At 43.0% G+C, this 24,525-nt stretch overlaps 1 protein-coding gene across 3 annotated transcripts in view; it reads right to left on the bottom strand.

The window, feature by feature from the left end:
* Positions 1-382: 382 nt before the first annotated feature.
* NUP133 (nucleoporin 133) overlaps positions 383-24,525 on the bottom strand; it is a 63,836-nt gene continuing 39,693 nt past the window's right edge. For 2 of the 3 annotated variants that reach the window (XM_053298448.1, XM_053298458.1), the window contains exons 19-26: positions 22,942-23,075; positions 19,824-19,982; positions 19,380-19,515; positions 8,798-8,916; positions 5,166-5,246; positions 3,064-3,128; positions 920-1,008; positions 383-612 (exon numbers count right to left, since the gene is read on the bottom strand). In XM_053298448.1, the coding sequence (XP_053154423.1) occupies positions 476-612; positions 920-1,008; positions 3,064-3,128; positions 5,166-5,246; positions 8,798-8,916; positions 19,380-19,515; positions 19,824-19,982; positions 22,942-23,075 (920 nt within the window). In that variant the 3' untranslated portion in view covers positions 383-475. Of the gene's footprint in view, positions 613-919; positions 1,009-3,063; positions 3,129-5,165; positions 5,247-8,797; positions 8,917-19,379; positions 19,516-19,823; positions 19,983-22,941; positions 23,076-24,525 lie in introns of those variants that run through there. The other variant, XR_008316669.1, reaches the window with a different exon arrangement.

Genomic DNA, 24,525 nt, shown 5'->3' with positions numbered 1-24,525 from the left:
AGGACTGCTTTCTAGGCTTCATGTCATTGCCTAGATGGTAGTAAAACGTGTAATCAGTAAGTGGTGAACACCTATAAGTCTAGTTATTTATATATAAGCAATCTGTGGACATGTACCGTGTGTAACCTGAATGGAAAATATTACTCATGATACGATGCAAAATCGCATGGATGTTATGTTCATTTGCAGAAGAGGAACGTGAGTTTGAAGTTGTATTGTGGAAGTGAGAGAAGACTGTGTTCCAACCCATGTTTTACAGCTTGTGGAATGACTCAATTTACTTGTGCTCTGTAAGTTTTCTTCTTTGTGTAATAGGAATATCACCTGTCCTTCTGCAAATAGAAACTCATCCTGTTCTTTATAATGTAAACAAGGAAATAGCTGGTTTTAACACACTTTATTGCAAAAAGTTAAACAATGTAAAAAAGTATAAACTGATTCTTTAGGAGTTGACTTTCTAAAATTCAAAATTCTTTCATGCCTGCCTATAGACATAAAGTTCATAATTTGCTTTCAGTACAAATTCAAAGTAAGGATTGGATTTTAAGTTTCCAAGTTCATCTGCGTGCAGTAGGTCCATCACCTCTGGCAGATATTCATTAAGCGGAACTCCTACAACAAAAAAAAGTTGTATTAGTCACTTTAAATGTTTGGCAATTACGGAAACCTTTATCTACATTTCAGAATAACTTGCTTGGGTCTGGAATACAATGATAATTCATCTATGATCAAGTTTAATTTTCAAACCACATTTGGCAGATCTCTTCTACCATCAGCAAATCAAGCTTTGCTTCAATTTTGCCAGCTCTGTATTTAAATCTTGGCCACTAACGCAGTTACACAGGCACTGGGTAAATATATTTTTGAGCAGAGAACTTAGAAATAGCTTCTGACCGTTTTTCATACAAATCAAATTTACCTTCCTTTAATAGTTTTTGTAGTATTTTCACAAATATGCTGTCTTTAGATGCTTCAATTGGATCATCTTTGCCTTCTGAACTGGACCAACTATAATCCAAAATTAAACAGGATATTTAAAAGATTAAAAAACAATTGACAAGCTATTAAATCAGAATTGCCACAATGCTTTTTATCTTGTATGCCCATTTCTATTATCTTTAGATTTTAGCACCAGACTTTATTAAGTTTTAGCTACTTCAAGGCAGTATTGAGGATTTTAAAAGGCATGCTCCACATTACAAAAAGAAAAAAGTGTGCAATGTCTAATGACTTTATGAATATGGACAGACACGCATACATATATATGGAGGTGCAGGTACTGAGTTGTCTCCACTAGTTTGAGATTAACAGTCAAGAGTTTTAAAAAGGTAGTTCACAGTACAGGAAAAAACCAGTCAAGTATCATCAGTGAATTTTCTATAACTAGCTTTTTTATGTCAAACAAGGGAGAAAAAATTATTTTCTTGTAACATTACACCGACAGAGTTCACCCTTAGTTCTCACCGGGTGAACTGTCTTGTTAGCAGGTTAATGAACTATAAGCTCTGACATCCCGTACAAGAACATTGCCAGAGCTGTCTGTTGCAGGATGCAGAACCAAAAGAACCCTGAAACCATAGTCTGAATTAAAAACAAATTCTTGACAGAGAATGTGGTTTCTGTATCCACAGTAGTAATGGAGAACAGAACCCCCACAAATACTGAGGTTATCCTGTACATTTAATAACTTCCTTCTCCATTTCTGTTCAATTCCCCCCCAAAAGTGAACAGAAATGGATGAGACGCACACAATCCACTACCATGTTAGGAAGTCACTGAGTGTGCCCCACGAGCCTCAGGATACCACCCAAGAATTCACTTGCCATATATAGCTATGAAGCAGGGAAGCATGAAGGATTAGGTATATCCCTACAGGGCAGGTAATTTAAAGTGTCCAATGTAGCATTTTGAAGATGCCTGGATCCTCACGAGGACATAATAGTCCTACATGAAGGCTGTCCTTGCATACTTATTTAACCTAAAGTTCCACCAATTGGACAAATGAATTAAAGTGCTAAACTGCTCATATATAGGTCACCTAACAATGTTTGGCCTGTCAAAGTGGATATTGAATCTTGATAGAACAAGTTTTAAACTTGTTCTTATGATATTCAAATACTAGTTATGAAGTTTAGTGAGTCCTTCATCTGTTTCCAATTTTCCAATGTAGGGAGGAAATTCAAGTTGCAATCTTGCACACATGTACTCAGGAATAAGCTCCATGAATGGGGATATTTCTGAGTAAGCCTCCATGGACAGGGCTGTAAATATTTGGAAATTTCTGTCTACCTAACTTCAGTGTGTCGAATAAGTCTTCCCTAGAAATTTTGAAGATAGACATTGCAAGTACAGTCTTGAAGAGTCTTATGCATGCATATGTTTAAAGCAAGTTTGGAACAGTATTGAATTCTGTCATCCATCTTCCTCCTCCAAAGCTTTAGAGACTGGGTATGAGTACCATTTGAAAGATTTTAGGAATTAGAAGAACAAGACATGGGGTGCTAATTTGTCCCAGGTATAAAGTAGAATCTAAGTTTATAACCAGAAACCCTTCAAATGAAGTGTGAAATAAACCCACTGTTTCTCAGTTGCCTAGACAATGTGGTATAATGGGTAAGAGGTTGAGTTCAGAAGTATCCGGTTCAAGTCTCAGCCCAGCTATAACTTTCTGGGTAATCTTAGGTAAGCCACCATCTCCTAGCTGTTTCCCATCTGTAATAGGACAATAATACTAGCTTCTCTTACAGCATTACTGTAAGGATTACCAAGATAATATGCGGAACACTCAGAACATAGGAAAGGCACTATATAAATACGAATATCTATATAAACAAACAGTAATATCTATAATACTTCTACTCCACAATCTACACATAGAAGTGTAGATCTGTCTATAATATAGATCTGTCTTTAATACAGTGCAGTTCTGCTAAAAGAAATGAACTATTCTGAATTTGTCCATACTACCTGTTCTTATAATCCAGATATTCAAACAAGAAAAAGTACAAGCTTTAACAATATATTAACTGCAGTAAGTCTTCATAAGTAAAATTATTTGCTTACTTGTCTCTCTGAAGAGCTTTGCAAAGTATTTTAAGTTTGAGATCATTTATGTCCATTTGTTCATCCTTCATTTAAAAAATGAAACATTTGAAATTAACATATATAACCTAGTATGATTACATCTAAATCTGAAAGTTTGTTGAAAACAATGATCAAGAGCAGAAAATTGGACACATTTCAAGGGTATGACCTAGAAATACCTTTTTGAAAGGAGGTATGAAAAAAGGATATGGCTTGACGGAAAAAGTAAAACCAAAGACAAAGCATATCAGGATTCAAAATGCAACCTAGACAAAAATCAGATTACAGATCCACCACCCAATAATTATAAAGCCTAATGTCTCATGAAAATACACAATGGGGGAAAAACCAAGGGACAAGGCTACAAAGAAGGCTGCTTTAACTGTAAACTGCTCAGAGACGCAAGTTTTGGGTGGTATAGAAATATTTAAAATAAATAAAAATAAATAGAAAGCTGCATAGCAGAAGACTGAAATATATGGATAACCAACAAAAAGGCTATCAGATGCAATTTAATTGTATTGAAAGCAGTGGCAGGCTAAGAGAGGAAACTAGCCAGAAACAGGGAACATAGACACTTAAATTTTGTGCCAGGTAACAACAAGTGGCAGGCCTATGCAATTTTTGGCAGAAATCTAAACAGAGAGAGGAAGGAAGCGGTAGGTAGCTGAGATTCAAAGGCCTAGAAACTGTAAGCCTATGCAGTTCTTTGGCTTTGAATAGCTGAAACCAAATAATGTGCAGAGACCTGCTGGCGCTGTGCAGAAGCAAGCGTTCCCAATACGCACCCCTATGCAGGCCTCGTTATCAATTCCAACAGCCCCTCAAAGAGCACAGAGCTCTGCTGTATTTCAGTGCCATCTTGGAAGCTGTGTGAGGACAGCTGAGAAGTGGTAGCCCTTTCCAGTACTGTCCATATAGAGCTCTAAGGGGAAAGCACTGGAAAGGACTACACTTACAGCAAGGCTCTGTGTTCTTTAAGAGGCTGTCTTAGCCAGTAAGAAGCCTGTTTGGAAGCCAGGTCCTCATGGAGGCACATGCTGGGAATGTTCACTTCCGCATGGTGCCAGCAGGACTGTTCACATTATTCTCCTTCAGCTACTCAAAGCTGAATAATTGCACAGGTATACCAGAGATACAAGGAGGCATAGCACTGTTGATCTTGAGGCTAGACCCCGACAGAAACCATAACTAGTAGAATTGCTGCAATATGATTATCTGTCAATTCTACAAAGACTACAGCCAAAAACAAAGGTGGGGTGGTAATGCTAAAGGTGAGAAGAGATGAATTTTATATATTGATTTTTAACTAATTCTTTGGCTGCAGGCTTCTATAGCATGATTGTGGTAAACTCTCTCTTAAAATGTACCACCATCTGAACATTTTCATTGCAAGTTTTATGCACTTCAAAAACTTGGGCCAATTTAGACATCATACAAAGCAACCAAGATATATATCCAAACCTCTGGAGCAGACACTCTCCACTGCTCTGCTTACACATGAGGCAGAAAAATTCTACTTCTGATTGTAGACAGAAATAACGCAAGATCCATTGTAATGTCCAAGCCAACTGATCTTGGTTTATTCTAATGGAGACCTTCAAACCTTGGATCCATATATCAGTTTATTTCATTCACTTTCATTAGAATAAACAAAGTTCAGATATCACAGTCTTGGTTTGTTTTTAACCATAACTGGAAGTAGAATTCTTCCAACTCATGTGCAGGCAGGGGAGGGGTTCCAGGGCTCAGAGATGTGTAGAACCAAGATTTAAACATGGTTCAATGCAACGTCTGAAAAACCAGGCACTTCAACACACACACCCCTTAAAACAACAACAATATGGCTGGAATGAGTGCTAGCCTGCAGCTCATTTTTGTCCTCACAGGCTTGGTCCTCTATCAAAAAGGAGGCTGCCAATAGCAAAAAAAGTCAGCTTTAGTTGGGATTTGTCAGCAGTTCAGTAGCTGACAAACACAATGACTAAACTTAAGATATGCATGAAAAAGCCTACTTCTGCTACTGAAAATCATTCTTCCTTGATTAACAATCACTGGAAATCTCTCATTCATTCTCGTACCTCATCCATGTACTCCAGTAGATCAAGTGCCTTCTTGAAGTCATATTCATTAGCCCTCCTGTTCTCATCGCATATGTATAACTATCGTATAAAAAAATTAAAGCACAACATTATTTTTAGTCTCCAGAACAGAGTAACTGATCTTGTTAAGAACTTGTATTCTTTATTGTACTGAGAACCCTGTATAAGAACTCTAGTGACCTTTTCACTGAATTATGCCTCAATTCAGCTGTAGGTATTTTTATAGTAAGGGAGAGAGTTGAGGTTTTAGAAATGCATTCCACCCTTATTACAATGGAAAGACTGCACCGCATCTAAGACTGCTATACGATAGGCTTCATATTTACATACTATTTAAAGCTGTATTATTCACAGTCTATTGTGTTAGGAACATAGTTCCACAAATAAGTACTCTGTTATAGAAATTAAGTTCACACTGCCAGGTCTTTATCTGTTAACAGGATATTGCAGATGGTATGTTCGAAACGCAAACAAAAATATCATTTGCAATACCCCCAAATCACCTTTTATATTTTACACTTGAATATTGTTTACTTTTTTCACAACCCAAAACTGTACTATAAAACAGATTGTCACACACTGTGCCTTCAGCTGTAAACTGAAAACTAACCATTATATTACCACCACGTCACTCTGTAACTACTGATTAAAAGCAAAGTCAATACCTAAGGATAGATGAACTCAAGAGGAAAACCAAAGGCAGAATGTACCTCATAAGGCTGAAAAGCAAAGTGGCATTCCTCTCTTTCTAACATGGAATGTAGTTCAAATAAGAGAGATTGCTAACACAGGACTGAAGTCTGAAAATTACTATCTAAAATTACCATCCTGGTCAGTTAAAACATTGTAGTAAGCAATGCACTTTTCTGTTCAGCAGCATTTTACCTTCATGTGTTTAGGGACACATGATTCAATGCCATGGGTGGAAAGGAAAACAACCCCATACTTCTGTAAGGGATTAGGATCGGGGTGGGGGTGGGAGAGGCAGCTCTGGCCCAGACCCTAAATGGGAAACGATTAGCGATATAAGAGAACTATCCTGGTTTTAGTGCAAATGATTAAAAAGAAGCTTTCCCCTTTCTGTTTACACATCCTGCCACACCTCAACACAGATGGAGTTTGGTTTCCTTTTTGCCTTTCAGGTTGGGCTTCACAAAAACGGAGGGGCAGAAGAGGAAAGTTGTCCCTATTCGTGCAATACATTTATCTGGTGTTTTCAATTAAAACACAAAAAAATGTCTGTTCTCATTTTTTCCTACATTTTAAAATCTCAAATTATTAAAGTGTATATTGGCCAAGCATTTACTTAATGGACTCTGATCTCTCACTCAAATAAATGCAAGTTGGTTTGTCCAATTCCTGTTTATTTATCTTGTCTCAAAGCAACCATAGCTTAATTAATTAACAAACAAACGTGGCTTCTGGACACAGTAGCGGAGAGCAGCTGGGGATGTATCCCAACTCATCTGACATAGGGGGGATTCCTAATGTGTAAGGCCTGTGATAGGTTGAGAATTATGACAATTGGCCAAACAGTCATAGTTCTGCTGTGGTGAGGAGATCACATGTCATTCAGAAATGTTTCTGAACATAAATAATCAAGGCAGTTAATTTCTCTGGGGCAGAATCTGGGCATCCTGACCTTTATGAAAGTCATCATTTGTTCCAAACACTACCCATACAGCAGGACATACACGGGTGCTGGTTGTTGCTTTGGATCAGAATGGGTGCTTCAGTTATAGAGAATGATGAAGTGACTGCTGTAATCAGTGGATCACTACTGTATCTCTCTGCTAGGGATGTGTGAACTGGCTCACCCTCGAGCCAGCTAGCCTCGAAGGCTTGCCCTCAAGCCAAAGTGTGTGTGTGTGGGGCGGGGGGGCGAGGTCCAGTGGCAAGCCCCGCACTAGCGATCTGGCTCGAGGGCCATACTTGTAAAGGGGAATTTGGCAACAATTCCACTTTACAAGTAAAGGGTTGCAGTGGTGGTGGGAGGGGAAAGTTCTACTTTTACCTTTAAAAAACCGCCACTGCGTTGCAGGATGGGGTCGGCAGCAGCCACAGAAGCTGCGGGATGGGGGTGATGAGGGCAGCAAGAGCTCCTTCCAGCTCTTCTTCTGCCTCCCAAATGACTGCACGGGCCAGTCTGCAGCCTATTTGGGGCCTTTCTCTACATGCACAGAGAAAACGGGCTTCAGACTGGCCCATGCAGTCATTTGAGAAGCAGGAGGGGAGCTGGAAGGAGCTCTTGCCATCCTGTTGCACAGTGGTGGCCTTTTAAACGTAAAAGGGGGAACTTTCCCCTTGCCCCCACTGCAGCTGCTGTGGCCGTTGCCATCGTGCTACGCAGCATTGCAGTTTCTAAAAGTAAAAGGGGGGACTTCCCCGCCCCCAGCCCTTTTCTCGTAAAGGGGAATCCTTGCCTGATTCCCCTTTAAAATTATGGCCATCGAGCTGGCTCGGACATGGACTTGTTTGAGCCAAACTGAGCCACCCAGGGGCAGCTCAAATCTGGTCTGGATTAGAAATGAACTGGGCTGGCTGGTTCCATGCACATCCCTGCTCTCTGCCATCCAATAGCCTAATCAATATGGTGGGTTGACACACAAAGCTGAGTGGATTTCGGAGTTCTTGAAGAAGAGTAGAATATTTGTGCGGGACCACAAAACATTCTTTAAATAGCCAAGCTCATTTATAGACTGGCAGGTTGGTGCTAGCTATCAATGCCTGCTTCTCTGCCATTACCGTACCGTTCCTCCCAACCCATTTGGAGAGAACTCAAGGTTAGTGAGAGGAAAGTACCATGGTGTGCTCTACACAGCCGCTGCAGCATAGTTTTTAATAATGCTAGAACAGTGGTAAAAATGAAGCAGTCTTCGCCAGCTTGCATTGTAGGTGGCAAATAGAGGCTCGCCAAGTGAATCATTCTCAGTCTTGCATGACAAGTAACAACTGGCATGTGGGGCAGGGGAGAGACACTCAGTGCTCATTCAGCTCAATTTGGGCTATCCATCTGCATAGAGGTATGGGAAGTTCAGCCTTTTCCTTTTTTATTTAGATCTGTTCTGTTGCTCAACAGTGTAGAAGTATGTCTGGGGTTGCATGAGTACACAGCTGAGATGAATCCCTACCCATCTTGGATGGTGAAACAGTTGAGACTTTCATACTGGTGAGGTGGGGTAAGAGGCCTTCATTAACATAAGCTTAAGCTCATTGGTACAAGGCAGGCACATGACATAAGGGGAGGGGCATAAAAGGGAGTAACCTGACACATTGAGAAAGAACTCCACTATGGCCAGTTTCCAAGTGGACACACAGTCTTCAAGGTATTTTAGACCACCAACATGACCTAACACTTCTGTTCTGGCACATAAAACCAGGCTAGGAAACTGGCTGAGGCTTCCTATCAGCCTCAACAGCAGCTCTCTTAAGGTCACAGCAAAGACTTCTGTCCTCTGCAGTTTAGCACCAAGGATGGCGTACTTATGCTACAAGAGCAAGTGATCATAATTTTGAGAACAAAGTCAGTGTGTTTATGTGCTTTCTTAAATTCTGAATTAACATTATTATTTTCTCAGTCTCAAATGAATAAAACTATTAATGCTACCTACCTCAATCAGCTGTGGGGCACTTAATACAGGCATTTCACTGAGATTTAATTCTCTCTCTTTCAACAACTGTTCAGGCAGAGTCTCCTGGTGCAGCAGAAAGCGCTCTTGTTCAGCCATTTCTTGTGTATGTCAAAAGAAAAATAGCACATATTACAATAGTAAATGAGTACAAATATAGAAAACAACTTCCTCTCCAATGAGGAATTGGAGTAATGAGTAAAGATATCCATTACATAAAAAACCAGGCATTCTATACTATTTCCTAAATTAGTAAAAATCAAATTATCTAAAAACAACAACATGCAGTATACCCTCCTATATTATGCAAATTCGGTACTGAGCAGCAAATTAACATGTATTAGTAGTCAGATTTGCACTATCATTTACAAATCACTCTCAGTGGACAACTTGATTTAAATACGTGATTTTAATCAAGGTGCTCTCTTAGTGATCTAAATCAATGATTTATATCAATCTACCTTGGCTAGTTCTCCCCTCAGACCCAGACTTGAATCTTTTCCTTTGTTTTTAAAACAGTAACTTTCCAGTATCCTGGCTATAGACTTTCTTAACTACAGTTGCTCCCTTAACTGTTTCATGGTTTATACCAACCATTATTAAATACTAGTTGGGCCGGGTGCAGAGCATGTGTGCCTCTAGTTCTCAGCTCCTTGTTCTCAGCCCTCCTCCCTCCAATGTTTCTTCTCTCTGGCCGGCCGCCTGGCCAACCACTTTTACTGCCCCCGCTGGCTGCCACTTTCTTCAGCACACCCCCCCCCCCCCGCTTTCCCCGGCACTGCTTTCTCCACCCCCCTGGCGCCGCTTTCTTTACACATACACATCCTGCCTTCTCTCACCCGTCCATCCATTTCTGCCTGTTCGCTCCCTGCCCCCACACTGGCAGCTCGCTCACAAACTCTTGCGAGAGATGCCATGCATGGGATTAGTGATGGGTATGTTTAAGAGAAAGGGAAAATATAGATAGAGAGATAGATATAGATAGATTCACTCTCAGGTCAATTATATCCTTCCTGGGTGTCTCTTTTGAAACATATTTCTTCCTTTCTCTGTTCAATCAGCTTTTTCTTTCTAGATACAATTTGCTGCCTGGAAACTCCCTCTTAGCCTCTGTTTCACCTCAGAGCCAGAATCCCCCACCTCTTTTTGTCTCCAGATCCTTTTCTTCTTTTGCCTCAACTGCCATTTTCTAACTACCCTCCACTAGCACTCATCCACAGAACTCTCTCCACTGAGCACACATTCACATCTGATTGACAAGGCTCACCTAACAATTATCCGTCAACCAACTATTAATCTTTATCACTGGATCTCCACAAACCCACATAAAAACTGCATGAAAAGCAACAAAGACTGCCCTTTCCAAGTCTCATAGCACCCAGGCAGATCTAATCCTACACATCTAAGACTCCTGCCCTCTCCCCATAGGGAATCCCTCTATATCGGCCCTCTAAGAGGGCTGAAGGCAGGGCATTGCATCTTGCCAGGGTAAAAACTCTTCTAAGAGGGGGCACCTCCAAGAGAGTGAGGTAGGATCCTGGGGCCAAACTATATCTGACTGAATCCTGGCTCTGAAAGTCAGGTACCCTTGCTATATCTGTTTGTACTAGCTTAACCCATGCAGAGCATCTGCGCGCTAGTACTTGATTGCTCCCTTCACCCCCTGCCACAGCCCCCCTCACCTCAGAGATCTCCACCCTCACCTGAGCCGCACTTCTGCTCCTCCTCCTCCATCCCGTTGCTTCCATCCCCCTCATCCCTCCTGGTCACTCCTCCATCTCTTTACTCCATCCCCCTCACATCTCTTGCTGCCTATTGGCCAAGCTGTAGCCCCCTATCCCTAAAGACCTCCCCACCCTCACCCCACTCCTGCTCCTTCTCACAGCAGCAGCAGAGGCAATTGACCAGGCCCTTCCTTGCTGCTGCCAACACCATGGCTGCTCGTTCCTCTCATGCTGCTGATAGGCTCGGGCCACCCCTCGCCCTTCCTCCTTTCTCTCTTACCCTCCCTCCCCTTTCTTTCTTTCTTTCTTTCTTTCTCTTTCTTTCTTTCTTTCTCTCTCTCTCTCCTCCACTTTGTCTTCCCGCCCACTCCCCCCCCACTTCCCTAGTTAACAGGTCTTGTTCATCTTGTTTCCTCATCTAATTCACACAGCAGCCTCTTTCTCCTGAAGGGGCTTCTTTCCTCCTTCACGACCCCTCTCTTCGCAGATCCCTGCCCACTATCCATTTATCTATATAGATTTCTCTCCTCTACAATCAAGAACATCTTCTGACCAGTAACAGTTGCATTCCAACTGACCTTAACCATCACAGGCTCCTCCTTCCTATCTGCATATGGAATCCCCACTGCCCAATCACCATGGTGCTACAGGCTCTTCCTCCCTATCTGCATATGGAATCATCACTGCCCAATCAGGTGCTTCTGTTTGAGAACTCTCGCAAGAGCTGCCATGCACAGGATTAGCCACAGGTACGCCTTAAAGAATTAGATCGATAAATAGATAGATAGATAGATAGATAAGAAGAGGGATGCTGTACCTACCGTGTTTCCCCGAAAATAAGACAGTGTCTTATATTAATTTTGGGACCAAAAAATGCACTAGGGCTTATTTTCGGGTAGGTCTTATTTTTATTGAAGTTCAAAAAAGTAAAGTACGTTTATTCCTGTTCAACAATTATACGGTACAAACTACTGGTACGTTAACGCCTGTTCAACAATCAAATCAACATGTACAGTATTCATGTTCTACAAACTACAACGCCTCCCTACCACCCCTTTCCCTGCGGGGCTGCAAAAGTCTTTAAGAAGCCTTTTGTGCAAGCGCGCGTAAAAGGCTTCTTAAAGACTTTTGCAGCCCAACAAGGAAAGGGGCGGCAGGGAGGTGTCCTCCTGCCCATTTCTAAAAGGAGCTTTAGAAATGGGCGGCAGGACACCTCCCTGCTGCCCCTTTCCTTGTTGGGCTGCAAAAGTCTTTAAGAAGCCTTTTGTGCGAACGCGCGTAAAAGGCTTCTTAAAGACTTTTGCAGCCCAACAAGGAAAGGGGTGGCAGGGAGGTATCCTGCCGCCCATTTCTAAAAAGCAAGCGGAGCGGGCTTGAAGGGGGTGGCAGGGAGGTATCCTGCTGCCCGAATGTTAACCACGGAGGAGTCATTCGAATATTGAAGCGGGCAGCAAGGAGGTATCCTGCTGCCGGATTTCTACATTAAATACGGCACCAAAGGTGGAAAGCGGTGGGAGGGGTAAGTAAAGCCCCCCCCCGCCCTTAATGGAACCCCCCACCCCAGTGCCGGACTGCAGCTCCACGGTTCAGTGCACACCCCTAAAAAATGGTGGATTAGCGGTAGGTCTTATTTTCGGGGGAGGGCTTATATTAGCAGTACAGCAGTAATTACGGCTAGGTCTTACTTTCGAGGAAACACAGTATGCACAGTGTCCCAAGAGTGCACCAGAAAGTTCACGCATTGAGAAGCCACACTGTGGCACTGTTCACACTTATGGTATTTGAAGAGACAAACACCATAAGCATGATGAAGCTTGTTTCTGTGATTGGAAAGCTGTGGTGCCTCAGCCTTTTAATCATGGAAATAAGCTTCATCATGCTTGTGGCATTTGTCTCTTCAGACAAACATCTTAAATATGGATGGTATCGTGGGGCAAGGCTTTTAGTGTGTGCAAACACTGCAGCCGGATGGGCATGCTCTTGGGATGCTGTATATGAATACATTTTAAAAATTTTCTGAAGGGCCTTGGGTTGTTGTTGTTTTTTAAGGCACCTTGTAAAATCATACATCCATGCTCAAAGTTGGTCCTGCAACCAATAGCTTTAGGTTTTGTTTTGTAACCATTATTGTGAAAACAAGTTTAAGCATATTAAAATAAGATAATGCAGTGTGATGAGGTTTGTTTCCCAAGATTAAAAAGTTAATTTGCAATGAAGGGATAGCTGGTGTCTACCTGTGAATTCTCAAGAAAAAAGACAGTACAGACCCAATACAGCAACCAGTTATCCTGAAGCACTAGTCTGAGAAGTAGGTAAAGAAAGATATGGAGTGGGGGTTGAAAAGTTGGCCTAAAAAAGTGATTTGTGTGGGTTTTATGGAGTTTTATTCTATTTCAGTTTTTATAAACTGCTTTGGGATGGGTTTTATGAAAGGTGATATAGGAACAGAAAAACAGGTTGCTCACCTGTAACTATTGATTTGGAAGTGATTCATTGCAGTCATAAGAGTGGGTTCTGCGCCTGTGCAGGACCATTCAGGAAGAACTGACTAGCTCTTCGAAAGCGCTTAGTCCACCCCCTGCACGGGGTGCACTTCCTCAGTCTGGGTGAGCTAGCGTTTTCTCCTCAGTTCCTGAAGGACCGACATTTGGATTCAACAATCATATGGAATCAGTCCACAGTTCAACAAGGTAAGTAACACTCCATGTTCTATAAACATACATTTTGTCACTTTGCATACTCATCGGGGCCGGTGGGAGGGTCTTATGACTTCAATGGATCACTTCCAGATCAATAGTTACAGGTGAGCAACCTGTTTATCTGGATTGGGATCCATTGCACTCATAAGAGTGAGTGACTAATGAGCTGTCAGTCTGGAGGTGGGTGTAGTATGCTAAGGTAAGACCCTTTTCAGCACACCCCTCCCAAAATTGGCCTGAGCTGCAGAGCAAAGGTCTAACAAAGGTAGGCTCAGAGGACCAAGTTGCTGCAGTGCAGATGTCTCTGAGCTTAATACCAGCCATATGGGCAGCAGAAGTAGCATAAGCCCTGGTATGAAGTAGCATGATCCCATATGGTTTTACGGGGCTCCACCTTTTGATGTTTGTAGGCAATGTAAATGAGTTCCACAATCCAGTGGGATAGCCTTTGTCTAGAAATCTGGCAACCTTTCACTTTGCCCTTGTAACCAGTTGCTGGGGTGTAACAGCAGGAGAGAGGGCATGCCCTCAACTCCTGCCTGTGGCTTCCAGCGGCATCTGGTGGGCCACTGTGTGAAACAGGATGTTGGACTAGATGGGCCTTGGGCCTGATCCAGCAGGGCTGTTCTTATGTAATCCACAAAAAGGTGTTTTGTGTTCCTATAGAGCTTGGTCAACTGCAAGCAGTACAGGAGTGCACACCTAACATCTGACATTCCAGAGCCATAGTGGAATTCCGGAAGAAGGTAGGTAAAATGATGTCACTATTAATATGAAGGTCTGTAACTACTTTAGGTCTAAACTCAGGGTCCAGGTGAAGCACTACCTTGTCCACATGGAATGTAGTGTAGGGGACATCAATGCGAAGAGCATTTAGTTCGCTGACCTGCCAAGCTGATGTCACAGCTAACAGAAAGGCCATTTTTAGTGTCACAAGTTTAGGAAGGGCCGTTGCCATGAGATCAAAAGAAGGCTCCATTATCAAAAGTGTTGATATGCATTTGGTGCTAGTTTGGAGACTGCAGATCCTGTGCCCGAAGATCCCCACAGTGGGCTCCCCAGCCTCACAGGGAAGCATCCATTGTGACCCAGGCAGATGGCTGAGGCACCTGAAAGGAGACTCCCTACAGCAGATTGACTTCCTTCTTCCACCACTGGAGTGAAACCAGGTTTGGGTAAGGGGCAGCTCTCAAATGCTGATGACAGTTCATGTCTGGCTGGAATACTGACAGAAGCCAGAGCTGAAGGTATCTGAGTCAAAGTTTGGCATAGTGCACAGTGGAGCTGCATGATGCCCAGCAATTTCTGTACCTCATGAGCCTCTGTCTTGGTTGTGCTATGAAGGTAGTTATCAGGGTCTTGATGTGCAAGAAGCGCTCTTTGGGCAGAAAAGCCTGCTGTATCTCTGCATTGAGAACGGCCCCTATGTAGTCTATGCGCTTCACTGGCTGGAGCTTGGACTTTGACAAGTTGACCTGGACGCCCAAGTCCTTGAGCAAGCTCAGCATTATTGAGACCTGCAAAGCTAACTGACCCTCTATCCTTCCTAACAGGAGCCAGTCATCGAGGCAAAGGGAAACTGTCAGTCCCTGCAACCGGAGGTGCGCTATAATCACGGCCATGCGTTTTGTAAAATACATGGGGCACCGTAGCCAGACCAAATGGGAGGAAGTTGTACTGATAGACCCAGAGCTCCACCATGAACCTGAGGTACTGACTGTGCTGGATCTGTGTGGAACCAGTGGTACTGCCTGTGGAAGTATGCATTCAGATATCCAATGTTGTGAACCACTCTGCTCTGTGAAGGAGAGGAAGGATGCCCTACAATGTCACCATGCAAAACTTGCACACATCCACATGATGGTTCAGCCACCATAGGTCCATGATAGGCCGCTGACTCCCCTCCTGTTTCAGGACCTGGAAGAAGCAGGAGCAAAAAAACCCACCACTGATCTGTCCACCAAACAGGCGACATCGCCCCTTTGTCCAAATGAGTCTGAACTTCTTCCATCAGCAGTGGGGACGCTGGTGTGTATTTGATTCCGTTGAACGATGGTAGGGTCGTGAATTCTATTGCATAGCCTGTCTGGACTATGCGAAGGACCCAGCGGTCTGATGTTATGTTACACCATGCAAAGGCATGACTTGCCAGCCTGATGGTGGAGGCGGCTAAGATGGAAGGGATGCCGATGGCATAGACTCCTAGATGAGAGGATTCGGTGGACTGACCTCGGGATCAAAGGTGTTGCTTGCCCTGGTCGGAAGTCTTCGGGCGGGTGCCTTGCGAGGCCCTGGACTTCTGGTTAAAAGGCTTTCTATTGAAACGCTGATACTGCTTTTCAAAATCTCTTCTGCCCATCTGCTTGTAGGAATACTGACTCCTACCGTATTGGTGGTATTTAGAATTTTGGGTTTGAGAAAGAACCGAAAAAGTCTTAGCTGTAAATTTTGATTTTTTGATGAACTCCATGGTGGTATCCGTGGTTTCACAAAAGAGACCTTGCTTGAAGGGTAAGTTCTCCACATGGACTTTCATGTCTGGTTGTAGCGTGGTAAAGCGATGCCAAGTGTGTCTCCACAAATAAACAGCAGTTGCCAAAGTCCGAGACTTGGTCTTTACCAGGTGCTTGGCGTTACTCAACTGCTGTCTAGTTAGGAGGGTAACCTTGGAATGGAGATTGTTGAACTTGGCCAGAAATTCTTAAAGCGAGAGGTCAACCTGGTCCTGGGCAAGTTCATCCCAGAGGGAGTGAACATATTTCACAAAACACACTGTGTTTCACAATCTTCACAGCTAGGCAGGCAGTAGAATATCTTTTGACCTAGGACGTCCAACTTCAAACCCTCATTTCCTGGTGTGGTATGTCGCCTGCCGGTTTTAGAAGAAGTCATTTTCCTCCGCCTGAATTCTGTACAAGTTCTCCAAGCAGTTGGAGGTAGGAGCATAGGTTCAGAGAACTTCCTATGCAGACTTTGCTGCCTTGGAGATCACAGGCAGCATAGGGAAGTGCACTGGTTGGGTGGTAGCCGTTGAGTTAAAGAACTTATAAACAGGGTCATCTACCTTTTGGGTTTGTTTCTTCAACTCCAATCCAACTGCAGAAGCCATTTCTGAAATCTGCTGGTAATAGGAACACATCTCTTTGTTTGGAGACAAGTTGTCACTTGGCACTACCCTGGGCGGGGGGTCAGGGTGTTCAGAAGAACTTGTGCCAGTGGAAGATGAATCCCAGTCATAGTCATCTGTTAAGATCTTTTTGGAGATTGTATGAGTAGAAGACGTCATGGTGTCAAGGAGCACCATATGGGTGGGCTGACATTTCTGAGGACGCAGCTTAGGCACTTCAACAGTCTGTGTGGAAATGCAACCAAGCTGAATTGGGCATTTCAGTACTGAAGCGTTGTTCTTTCTTGGTGGCATAACTTGGTCTGACATCGAGATCCCAGCTGCAGCAGGAGTTGGTAGCAGTGTGACCTGGGTTGACATTGAGACCATAGTAGCAGAAGGTTTAGGACATTCTGGTAGAGGTGTTACTTGAGTGGCTATGGGTACTATCGAGGCTGACAACTGGCGATGAGCCTTCCAGTTTATACTCTTGGTAATCCCCCGGAAGTCCAGGGGAGCAGCGGTGTGTCTGCGAAACATCTCCCCAACCGCCTCCAAGCCCTGTGTGGCCACATAGTCTGTTGGGGCTTTCCATATATCTTGACTGGCAGTCTGCATCGACTCGAAAGGTTGGAAAGCCAAAGGTGTGGAATGAGTAGAGAGACGGGACTGAGAAGGTGGGGTTCCTGGGGTCCTCGGTACTGAGAGCACCATTCCATCCTCCTTGGCATTGAGACCGTGACTAAGGAACCTGTAAAAGGTCAATGCCAAAGGAGTTTTCTCAGTGGAATCCAGCATATTTAAGAGGCATTGGGCATCGGCAGGTCCCAAAGCCAGCCTCTAGATTATCATCTCCAGTGTTGATGTCGAAAGAAATGGAGGAAGATGAAGGGTGGAAAGCATGCTGGGCACGGAGTGCCTGGAGACGGAGATTGTCTTGGTGTGATAGCGGGCAACAGGGAGTGCTCCTGGTGTTGAGTGGCTGAGATTGTTGTCAATACCGATGTCAACATCCTTGTCAAAGTGAAAGCAGGGTGTCTGAGCCATTTTTGGAAAGGTGGTATAGAAATCGAATTAATAATAATAATAGGAAGAGTCAAGTTCTATGATCTCCGGTGTCAATGGATGAGATCGAGAAGCCCTTGGGGACAACTTGGAGGAGGTGTAGCCAGCGAAGCAGTGATAGTCACTTTGCATCCAGTCTTGGCACTCTTCTCCCGATGCTTCTTGGAAGGGAGATCCCTTCAGCATCGGACACTCAGTGTTGAGACTTGTACCGCTTACGATGGGACGGGTCAGAGGGTGGCTTCAGTGCTTTAAACGTATCAGAGGCAGACATCGTAGCAGTTCGTGTCCAGGTTTTAGACTGCGCAATGGAAGATCCCGACACCAACTTCGACACCGAACTCAGTGTTTACCTCAATACTATACCAGATGCTGAAGGTACGGGAGCGCCAGCTGAAGACCTGGGTATCGGCATGCTGGGGTGCAGCACGTTGTCATAAAGGGTGGCCCTCAGACAAAGGGCTCTATTTTTCCTGGTTTGGTGGGAGAACATAAGACAAATCTTACAATTGGAGGTGTTATGTTCCTCCCCCAAACATAGTAGACAAAAGTTGTGGTTGTACGCCGAAGGGAGTTTGGCACTGCAGTGGAGACATTTAAAGGTCTTTTTCTTATCCACAGAAATCCATTGAAGAAAAACAACAAGAGTACTCAAGTAGCGCAGTAGGAAGTCCGTTCTGAGTCTAAGCCAAGTAAGGCCGTCCAATAGTCCATTCGATTTGAATAAAATATGAACATAGAGAAAGAGAATAGTCTGAACCAGTCCAAGTCGAGGATGAAGCAATAATCTGAGATAAATTTTAATTTTGTTTCCACAGAAAACTGTTCCAATCCAAGGAGCTCACTGTCTGAAGTTCCGACACAATGGTGGTCAGAAAGGAACTGAGGAGAAAACGCTAGCCCAGCCAAACTGAAGAAATGCACCATGTGCAGGGGGCGGGGCTAAGTGCTTTGAGGAGCTAGTCAGTTTTGCCCAAATGGTCCCACACAGGCGCAGAACCCACTCTTATGAGTGCAACAGATCACGATCCAGATCTATAAATAAATAATAAAAAGTGGCCTTCCAACAAGTTCTGCAACCAGACCCACCACTTTCCATACAATTCTTTCATCCCTAGGAAAGCAATTGTGTTAATTCTGTTCAACTGGATAGCTAGTTGAGAATCCTCTGGAGGCCAACATGACCTAGAGGCTTCTAGTAGTTGACCTCTAGTATAGAATTTAAGGGGCATCCCCGCTGTAACACCCATCTAGAAGATACCAAGGAGGGAGCAGTGGCCAAATATTCAGAAGGACTTTTAAACTACTGCTGCAGCTATGGCCGGTAGTCAAGTCACCTTTCAAGTTCTTGATAACTATATGGAAAGTGAGGCAGCAAAATCATCATACATTTAAGTGACAAAGGAATTCTGTCTTCCCCTTGTTTGTTTTCATTGAAATCCACTGTAAAGTTCTATAACAAACTGCCAGCTGACCCTTTTTAAAAGGGTAAGTTGCATAGAAAGCAAATATGTGGATTAAAATTAGAATAGGAGGTGGCCCATTCTGTTGGTTCAAACTCAGCATTCAGTACGCTAGAGTTACAAAGTCACTTTTAAAAATATGCAGTGTCTTAATTCAGATGCTGCACAAGGGTTATCTATGCTGAATTCTGAAATCATGACAAGGTAGAAAACAATACTTTATTGGATAAAGTTTGGTAAGAGTGAAAACTTGAACTCTCCAACAATGCTCTTTTTTAAAAAATGCAGATATCTGTCTTTTTGTTTTAAGCACAGCAGCAGGAGTTTAGGAGAGAACAGGATACTTTAGAAAGCAAACCCTGGCACTGGTGTCTCCACATATCCCACTGTCAATTGACAACCATTTCCCACAACCATTTGACAACTAGCCGGAAACACCACAGAACTAATTAATAAAGAGTTATCACACATGCAAGACAAGACTGTGAACTGCCTTAAAAAAATTACCTTCAATTTTCTCATTCATTATTACATCTGATATATCAGAAGCCAACACAGCAAGTTTACTCAAGCCAAGAAGAGTTTTCTTCTTTGCAAAATACCGAGTTTCTGTATTTGCTAAATTCTGCAGTGTTCGGTGAGCCTACCAATGACAAAAACATTTTAAATATTAAATGTTAGGAAGAACTAACAACATGGGGGGCAGTGGAGGGGAGAGAGATATGTGCTAAACAGGAAAGCTATTTTCCACATTTCACAAAGGTAGGCTGCACCAAGAAAGGTACATGCAACATTCAAAACTGTCAGTGGTAACATTAAAAAACAAGGGATCAAAGTGAGGCTAACTAGAAGGAGCGGGGAAGAGGAGAGAAGAGGAAGGGCAGGGTAGATGAAGGCTTTTACCAATGATAATTACTTTTTCAAAGTTGTGTTTAAATTGGGAAAACATACCTTTTCCAGATCATTACTGTTGATGTCATGTAGCCAACTGAGATGCTCATGAGCTTGTAAGAAACTGGCCAACTGGCCATGCTGTGCAATGGGCTGTGATAACAGCTTTCCTCGCTTCCCCTTCTCCAAATACCAACGGAAGAGGAAGTCTGAAAAATTCTAAAAAGTTACAATTGCAAAAGTGCCTGTTTCTTGGGATGTAGCCGAATTGGACCTTTAAACAGGAACTTGTGCTAAAGTGATGAAGCTTCTAAAAACTGAGAATATATAGTATTTTCTCTCAATGGGACAACTTAAAATATTTTGTGCATTGTAAATAGTCATCTAAATGCTTCAAATAAGTCTGTAAGCAAGGAACAATTCATTAAAGAGGAACTAGCTGTCTCTGGACAGTTAGGGTAGGCATACAATAAAAAATATTGTGCAAGTTTGTTCTTTAAAAGTGAAGGATTCAGGATCCCTCGTTTCTGCTAGTAGAGGATTTTCAACATAGAAAAGTTACAATTTCCCAGCATATATTTATAGAATGGAAATACATCAAATCAATTCTACAGCTCTCTACCAATAGTAGAAGTTAGCAAAAATCCACAGAAACAGTTCCTCCATCTGTCCACAACCTTTCTCACTAACAGGAATCAAGAAGGAAGCTTACTTTGTGTAAAAGAAAACACAAAAAGTAATCAGGATAAAAAAGGAAGGCAGGAAACCCAACCTCTGCAGAGAAGTGTAAGGGTTCAAGCCTGTCCTAGGAGCCATGCTCCCTGCTAACTGGGAAAAAGCAACTGCCCCTATTCAATCCAGCATTGCATCTCTGTTACAGGTGTCTCTACACTATTTTTTACATTGCAAGTCCCTCTGGAACAGGAAGCTTCCCCACACATCTCTCTACTACGTGAACTGATTGTGAACTTGTTCTTGAAAAGCAGTAAATAAATATTCTATATAAATAAAAGTTCAACTCTGTATCAGGGGAGGTGGGCTGTTTACTCATTGGTGAGGGAACTACAACTGTGGATACTTAGAACCATCCTGTCCATTACTATGCTCCTATATATTTCTGGACAAAGCATCAATACTGTTAATTGGTCCTACTGCTGAGCCCTGGGTTAAAGAACGAACCAGACATGATGGTGGCACTTAACCCAGAAAGCACTCCATGTATGCCCATGTCTAACTGAGCATACGTGTGAGTGCTGACTGGATGATGCAAGTAACACACAGTTAAAACATATCAGTTCATTTGTGTATAGCATAGACGTAGTAAGCAAGTAATCAGCCAGAAGACAAGTGCACTTGCTTGCCAACTGATTGGCTTCTTACTAAGTCCATGCTATATCACTAGCACGCCAAGTATATACACGTGTCACATATGCACTGCATGTGTTTTAACATGATGGGGTGTGTGAACTATTTACATAGGAACATAGGAAACTGCCATATACTGAGTCAGACCATTGGTCTATCTAGCTCAGTATTGTCTTCACAGACTGGCAGTGGCTTCTCCAAGGTTGCAGGCAGGAGTGTCTCTCAGCCCTATCTTGGAGAGCCAGGGAGGGAACTTGAAACCTTCTGCTCTTCCCAGGGCGGCTTCATCCCCTGAGGGGAATATCTTGCAGTGCTCACACATCAAGTCTCCCATTCGTATGCAACCAGGGCAGACCCTGCTTAGCTATGAGGACAAGTCATGCTTGCTACCACAAGACCAGCTCTCCTCTAGTCCCTCTCTCTCTCCTACCTTACAAAGGTAGGCACTCTGTTTCTGGCTGTAGTCATGTCTGTTTCAGCTCTAAATTCTGAAGAACAACAGTTTAGTGGATGAGAAGGGGCAGATAATCTCTCCCATTAGTTTGCTTGGCACAATGGAGCTCTTTTCAGACAGGGTGAAAAAGTGGGCATGGCTCTTGGAACACAAGATCCTTCCACCTAGGGGTTCCCTTCCTGTAGCATTCGCTGCAGCTGCAACTCATCTGAAGAGAAAGAAGCAAGTCCTGGTCCCTGCTTATCATGATCTCTCACTCATCATCTACTGGGCAACAAGCTCTGAAACAGCCAGCTCCCAATTACTTTCTTGACTTGTGGCTAGCAGTATCAGACCTACAGCCTCTCTCTTCAGTAATTCCTTCCAAGCTGGCCTAGCTTCTAGCCCAGTTTTATTTGCTCAGATCCTCCCTCCCTTGATTAGATTATGAAGATTTATTTCCTCTGATGCCCATATCCATGGGCCTTTAAGTACCTTTAAGCATGTGTAAAGCAGGTCTTCACCTGCTCCTCCACCACCCAGCCGCTTTCCTGAGAGATGTGCTGTGCCGCTCAGAAGTCCATGTGCGGCTGCAGGGCTTTACCCAGCAGGCTGCTGGGTGAAGCCCCGTGGCTGTGCATACCCTTCTGAGCAGCACAGCATCATGCCTGGAAAACTGGTGAGGAGCAGATAAGGACCTGCTTTACTCATCCTTTAAAAGGTACTGCTCCCCACCGAGCTAAATCGATTCGTGCACATCCTTAAACTTTATATCTATTGATCTACCACTGCCTCCTTCATCGCCCCATCCTTCTCAAGCTCTCCTTGGCCCAGTACTAGCATCCTGAAACCAGTTGCATACATGCTATTCTTTTCCTTTTTTATTTGGTTACACCAAACGTTTTGCTACTGATTTTTTTTTGAAATCTATTTGGCAGATTTGTAGGGTGCATACTTTACACAGTGGCTGACATCCTGACTAAATTACTCAATAATACTACTGAGGAGTTACTCTAAAGGCCTACTAAATTTCAAAAGGATTTCCACTAGTAAATTTAGTCAGGATGTAAGCCAGTGACTTCTAAACATACTCCTCCAGTCCCAGTGCTCACATTGCATCTGCATGAGGGACAGGGGCTATTCGTATGTAGGGAAGACTGTTCATTCTCTCAGAAAGTTACAAAAGTCTTTGGCAATCCATTTCTAGGATAGCATGGAAGGTGTTTGACCTTTTAAAATTGACTCCCACTATAGTAAAATAATAGAATAAATTCTGCAATACATCAGATAGTTCTGAAAGAAAATTAAGAACAATTACTAGGCTTTCATTTTCATATTCTCACTTAAAAGCTCGTTGCCTGAAGGGATAAGGAACATTACCTGGTCAGCAAACTGGGTCATATAACGTTGTAGTCTGGTCTGATTATCAGTCTGCTCACACATCTGTACCAAAATGTCAAAGTCACAATATTTTTCCGCCAGAGCAGCAGCTAATTGGTACTGTCCAAGGGAAACTAGATAACAAACCAAACACAATCACATTCACACTCAAATGTGTTCATGCTGTTATGTCCTTTAGACCAGATAATAAGTGTTCCTAATTAAAGAAAAACTCTTCTTTCCTTACAAGAGTATCTGCATACAAGAACTCTATCAGATGTATGCTGATAGACAACTGTGCTCTCCAAAAGTGGACACACAGAACCATTCTCTTAACCACTGGCTCAGGGCACAGAAGAATTGTTAGATGATTGACCAAAGTGTCAGAAAAAAATGTCATGCCAGCAGGGCCTTTCAGCTCAGTCTGGAAATGGAGACTCATTCTGCCACTATGTGGACAGTAACACCCTTTTGCACTTTTGATGTTTTTCCCTTAGTGAATCCACTGCCAATGGCATGGCATCCCATCCACACATGATTGATGTGGAGGATAATAACCATTCTACATGAATCATTTAAGGTAAAGAAGTCAGGAGATAGTTGTTGGTGTTATGCTAACGAGACAAGCTATGACAGCACAAAGTTCCAAAGAAATAAAAAAGGTTTACAAAACGCAAGGTGATTTGAGGTGGTAGTCTTGCTGACACAACTTTTTTTTAAAGAAGGGATACATGAGTGCTCCCATACTTCAGTGTTTCAAATGAGGGTGGAATGTTTTGCCTCTGAAGATTGTGGATTTTTGTTTTTAAATGTTCACAATGTGCAGACATTGAGTTGTCCAACTTATTCTTCAAAATATCATAAATCCTAGTGAATAAATGCCCCTGTCATTTGTGCAATCATATCTCACACAGCACTCACAATTACAATGGATGTGCTAGCTATGGGTGAGGGAAAACACTGCATTTCCCTAGCATCAAATATAAAAACAGGCTGCTTACCTGCAACAGGTGATCCATGTTCACTCACAAAATGGGTCCTGCACCTATGCAGAAAACTCCCGCAGAAGAATTCTTCAGCTCCTCAAGGTGTTAGACTCTGCTCATCACACACAAAGCGTATCCATTATTTCTGGTGTATAGAGAGCCTGTTGCTCAGTTCCTGAACGACTGCTGTGAGGAGTGTTGAAATATGGATGGATGAGGACAGGTATGTGATTATTACTGTGGAAACATCCTAGCAGCAGGAAAGGCTGGATGGGTCTTGTGAGTGAACATGGATCACCAATTACAGATAAGCAAGCTGTTTAACTTTATGGTGATCCATGTTCCCTCACAAAATGGGTAATTGGCAAGCTCACCTGAATGGTAGTGGGTGCTAGGATGTAGTTACAGCACCTTCTTTACAACTGCCTGACCACAGTTGGCCTCTGCCACTGAGAGGATGTCCACAGCATAACGAAAGGTTGGTGTATTTGACTCTAACTGAAGAGGCTGAAGGAGTTTTTGGGATGTGAATAGTTCCTATTTCCTCATCTCTGTCCAAACCATGTATCGGGAAACCGCTGAAGGTGGATCCTGATGG

This window comes from Hemicordylus capensis, chromosome 1 (genome assembly GCF_027244095.1).
Source record: "Hemicordylus capensis ecotype Gifberg chromosome 1, rHemCap1.1.pri, whole genome shotgun sequence".
NCBI lineage: Eukaryota > Metazoa > Chordata > Lepidosauria > Squamata > Cordylidae > Hemicordylus > Hemicordylus capensis.
The sequence above is the reverse complement of the archived record's forward strand: the minus strand, read 5'-3'. Positions and strand labels throughout refer to the sequence as shown.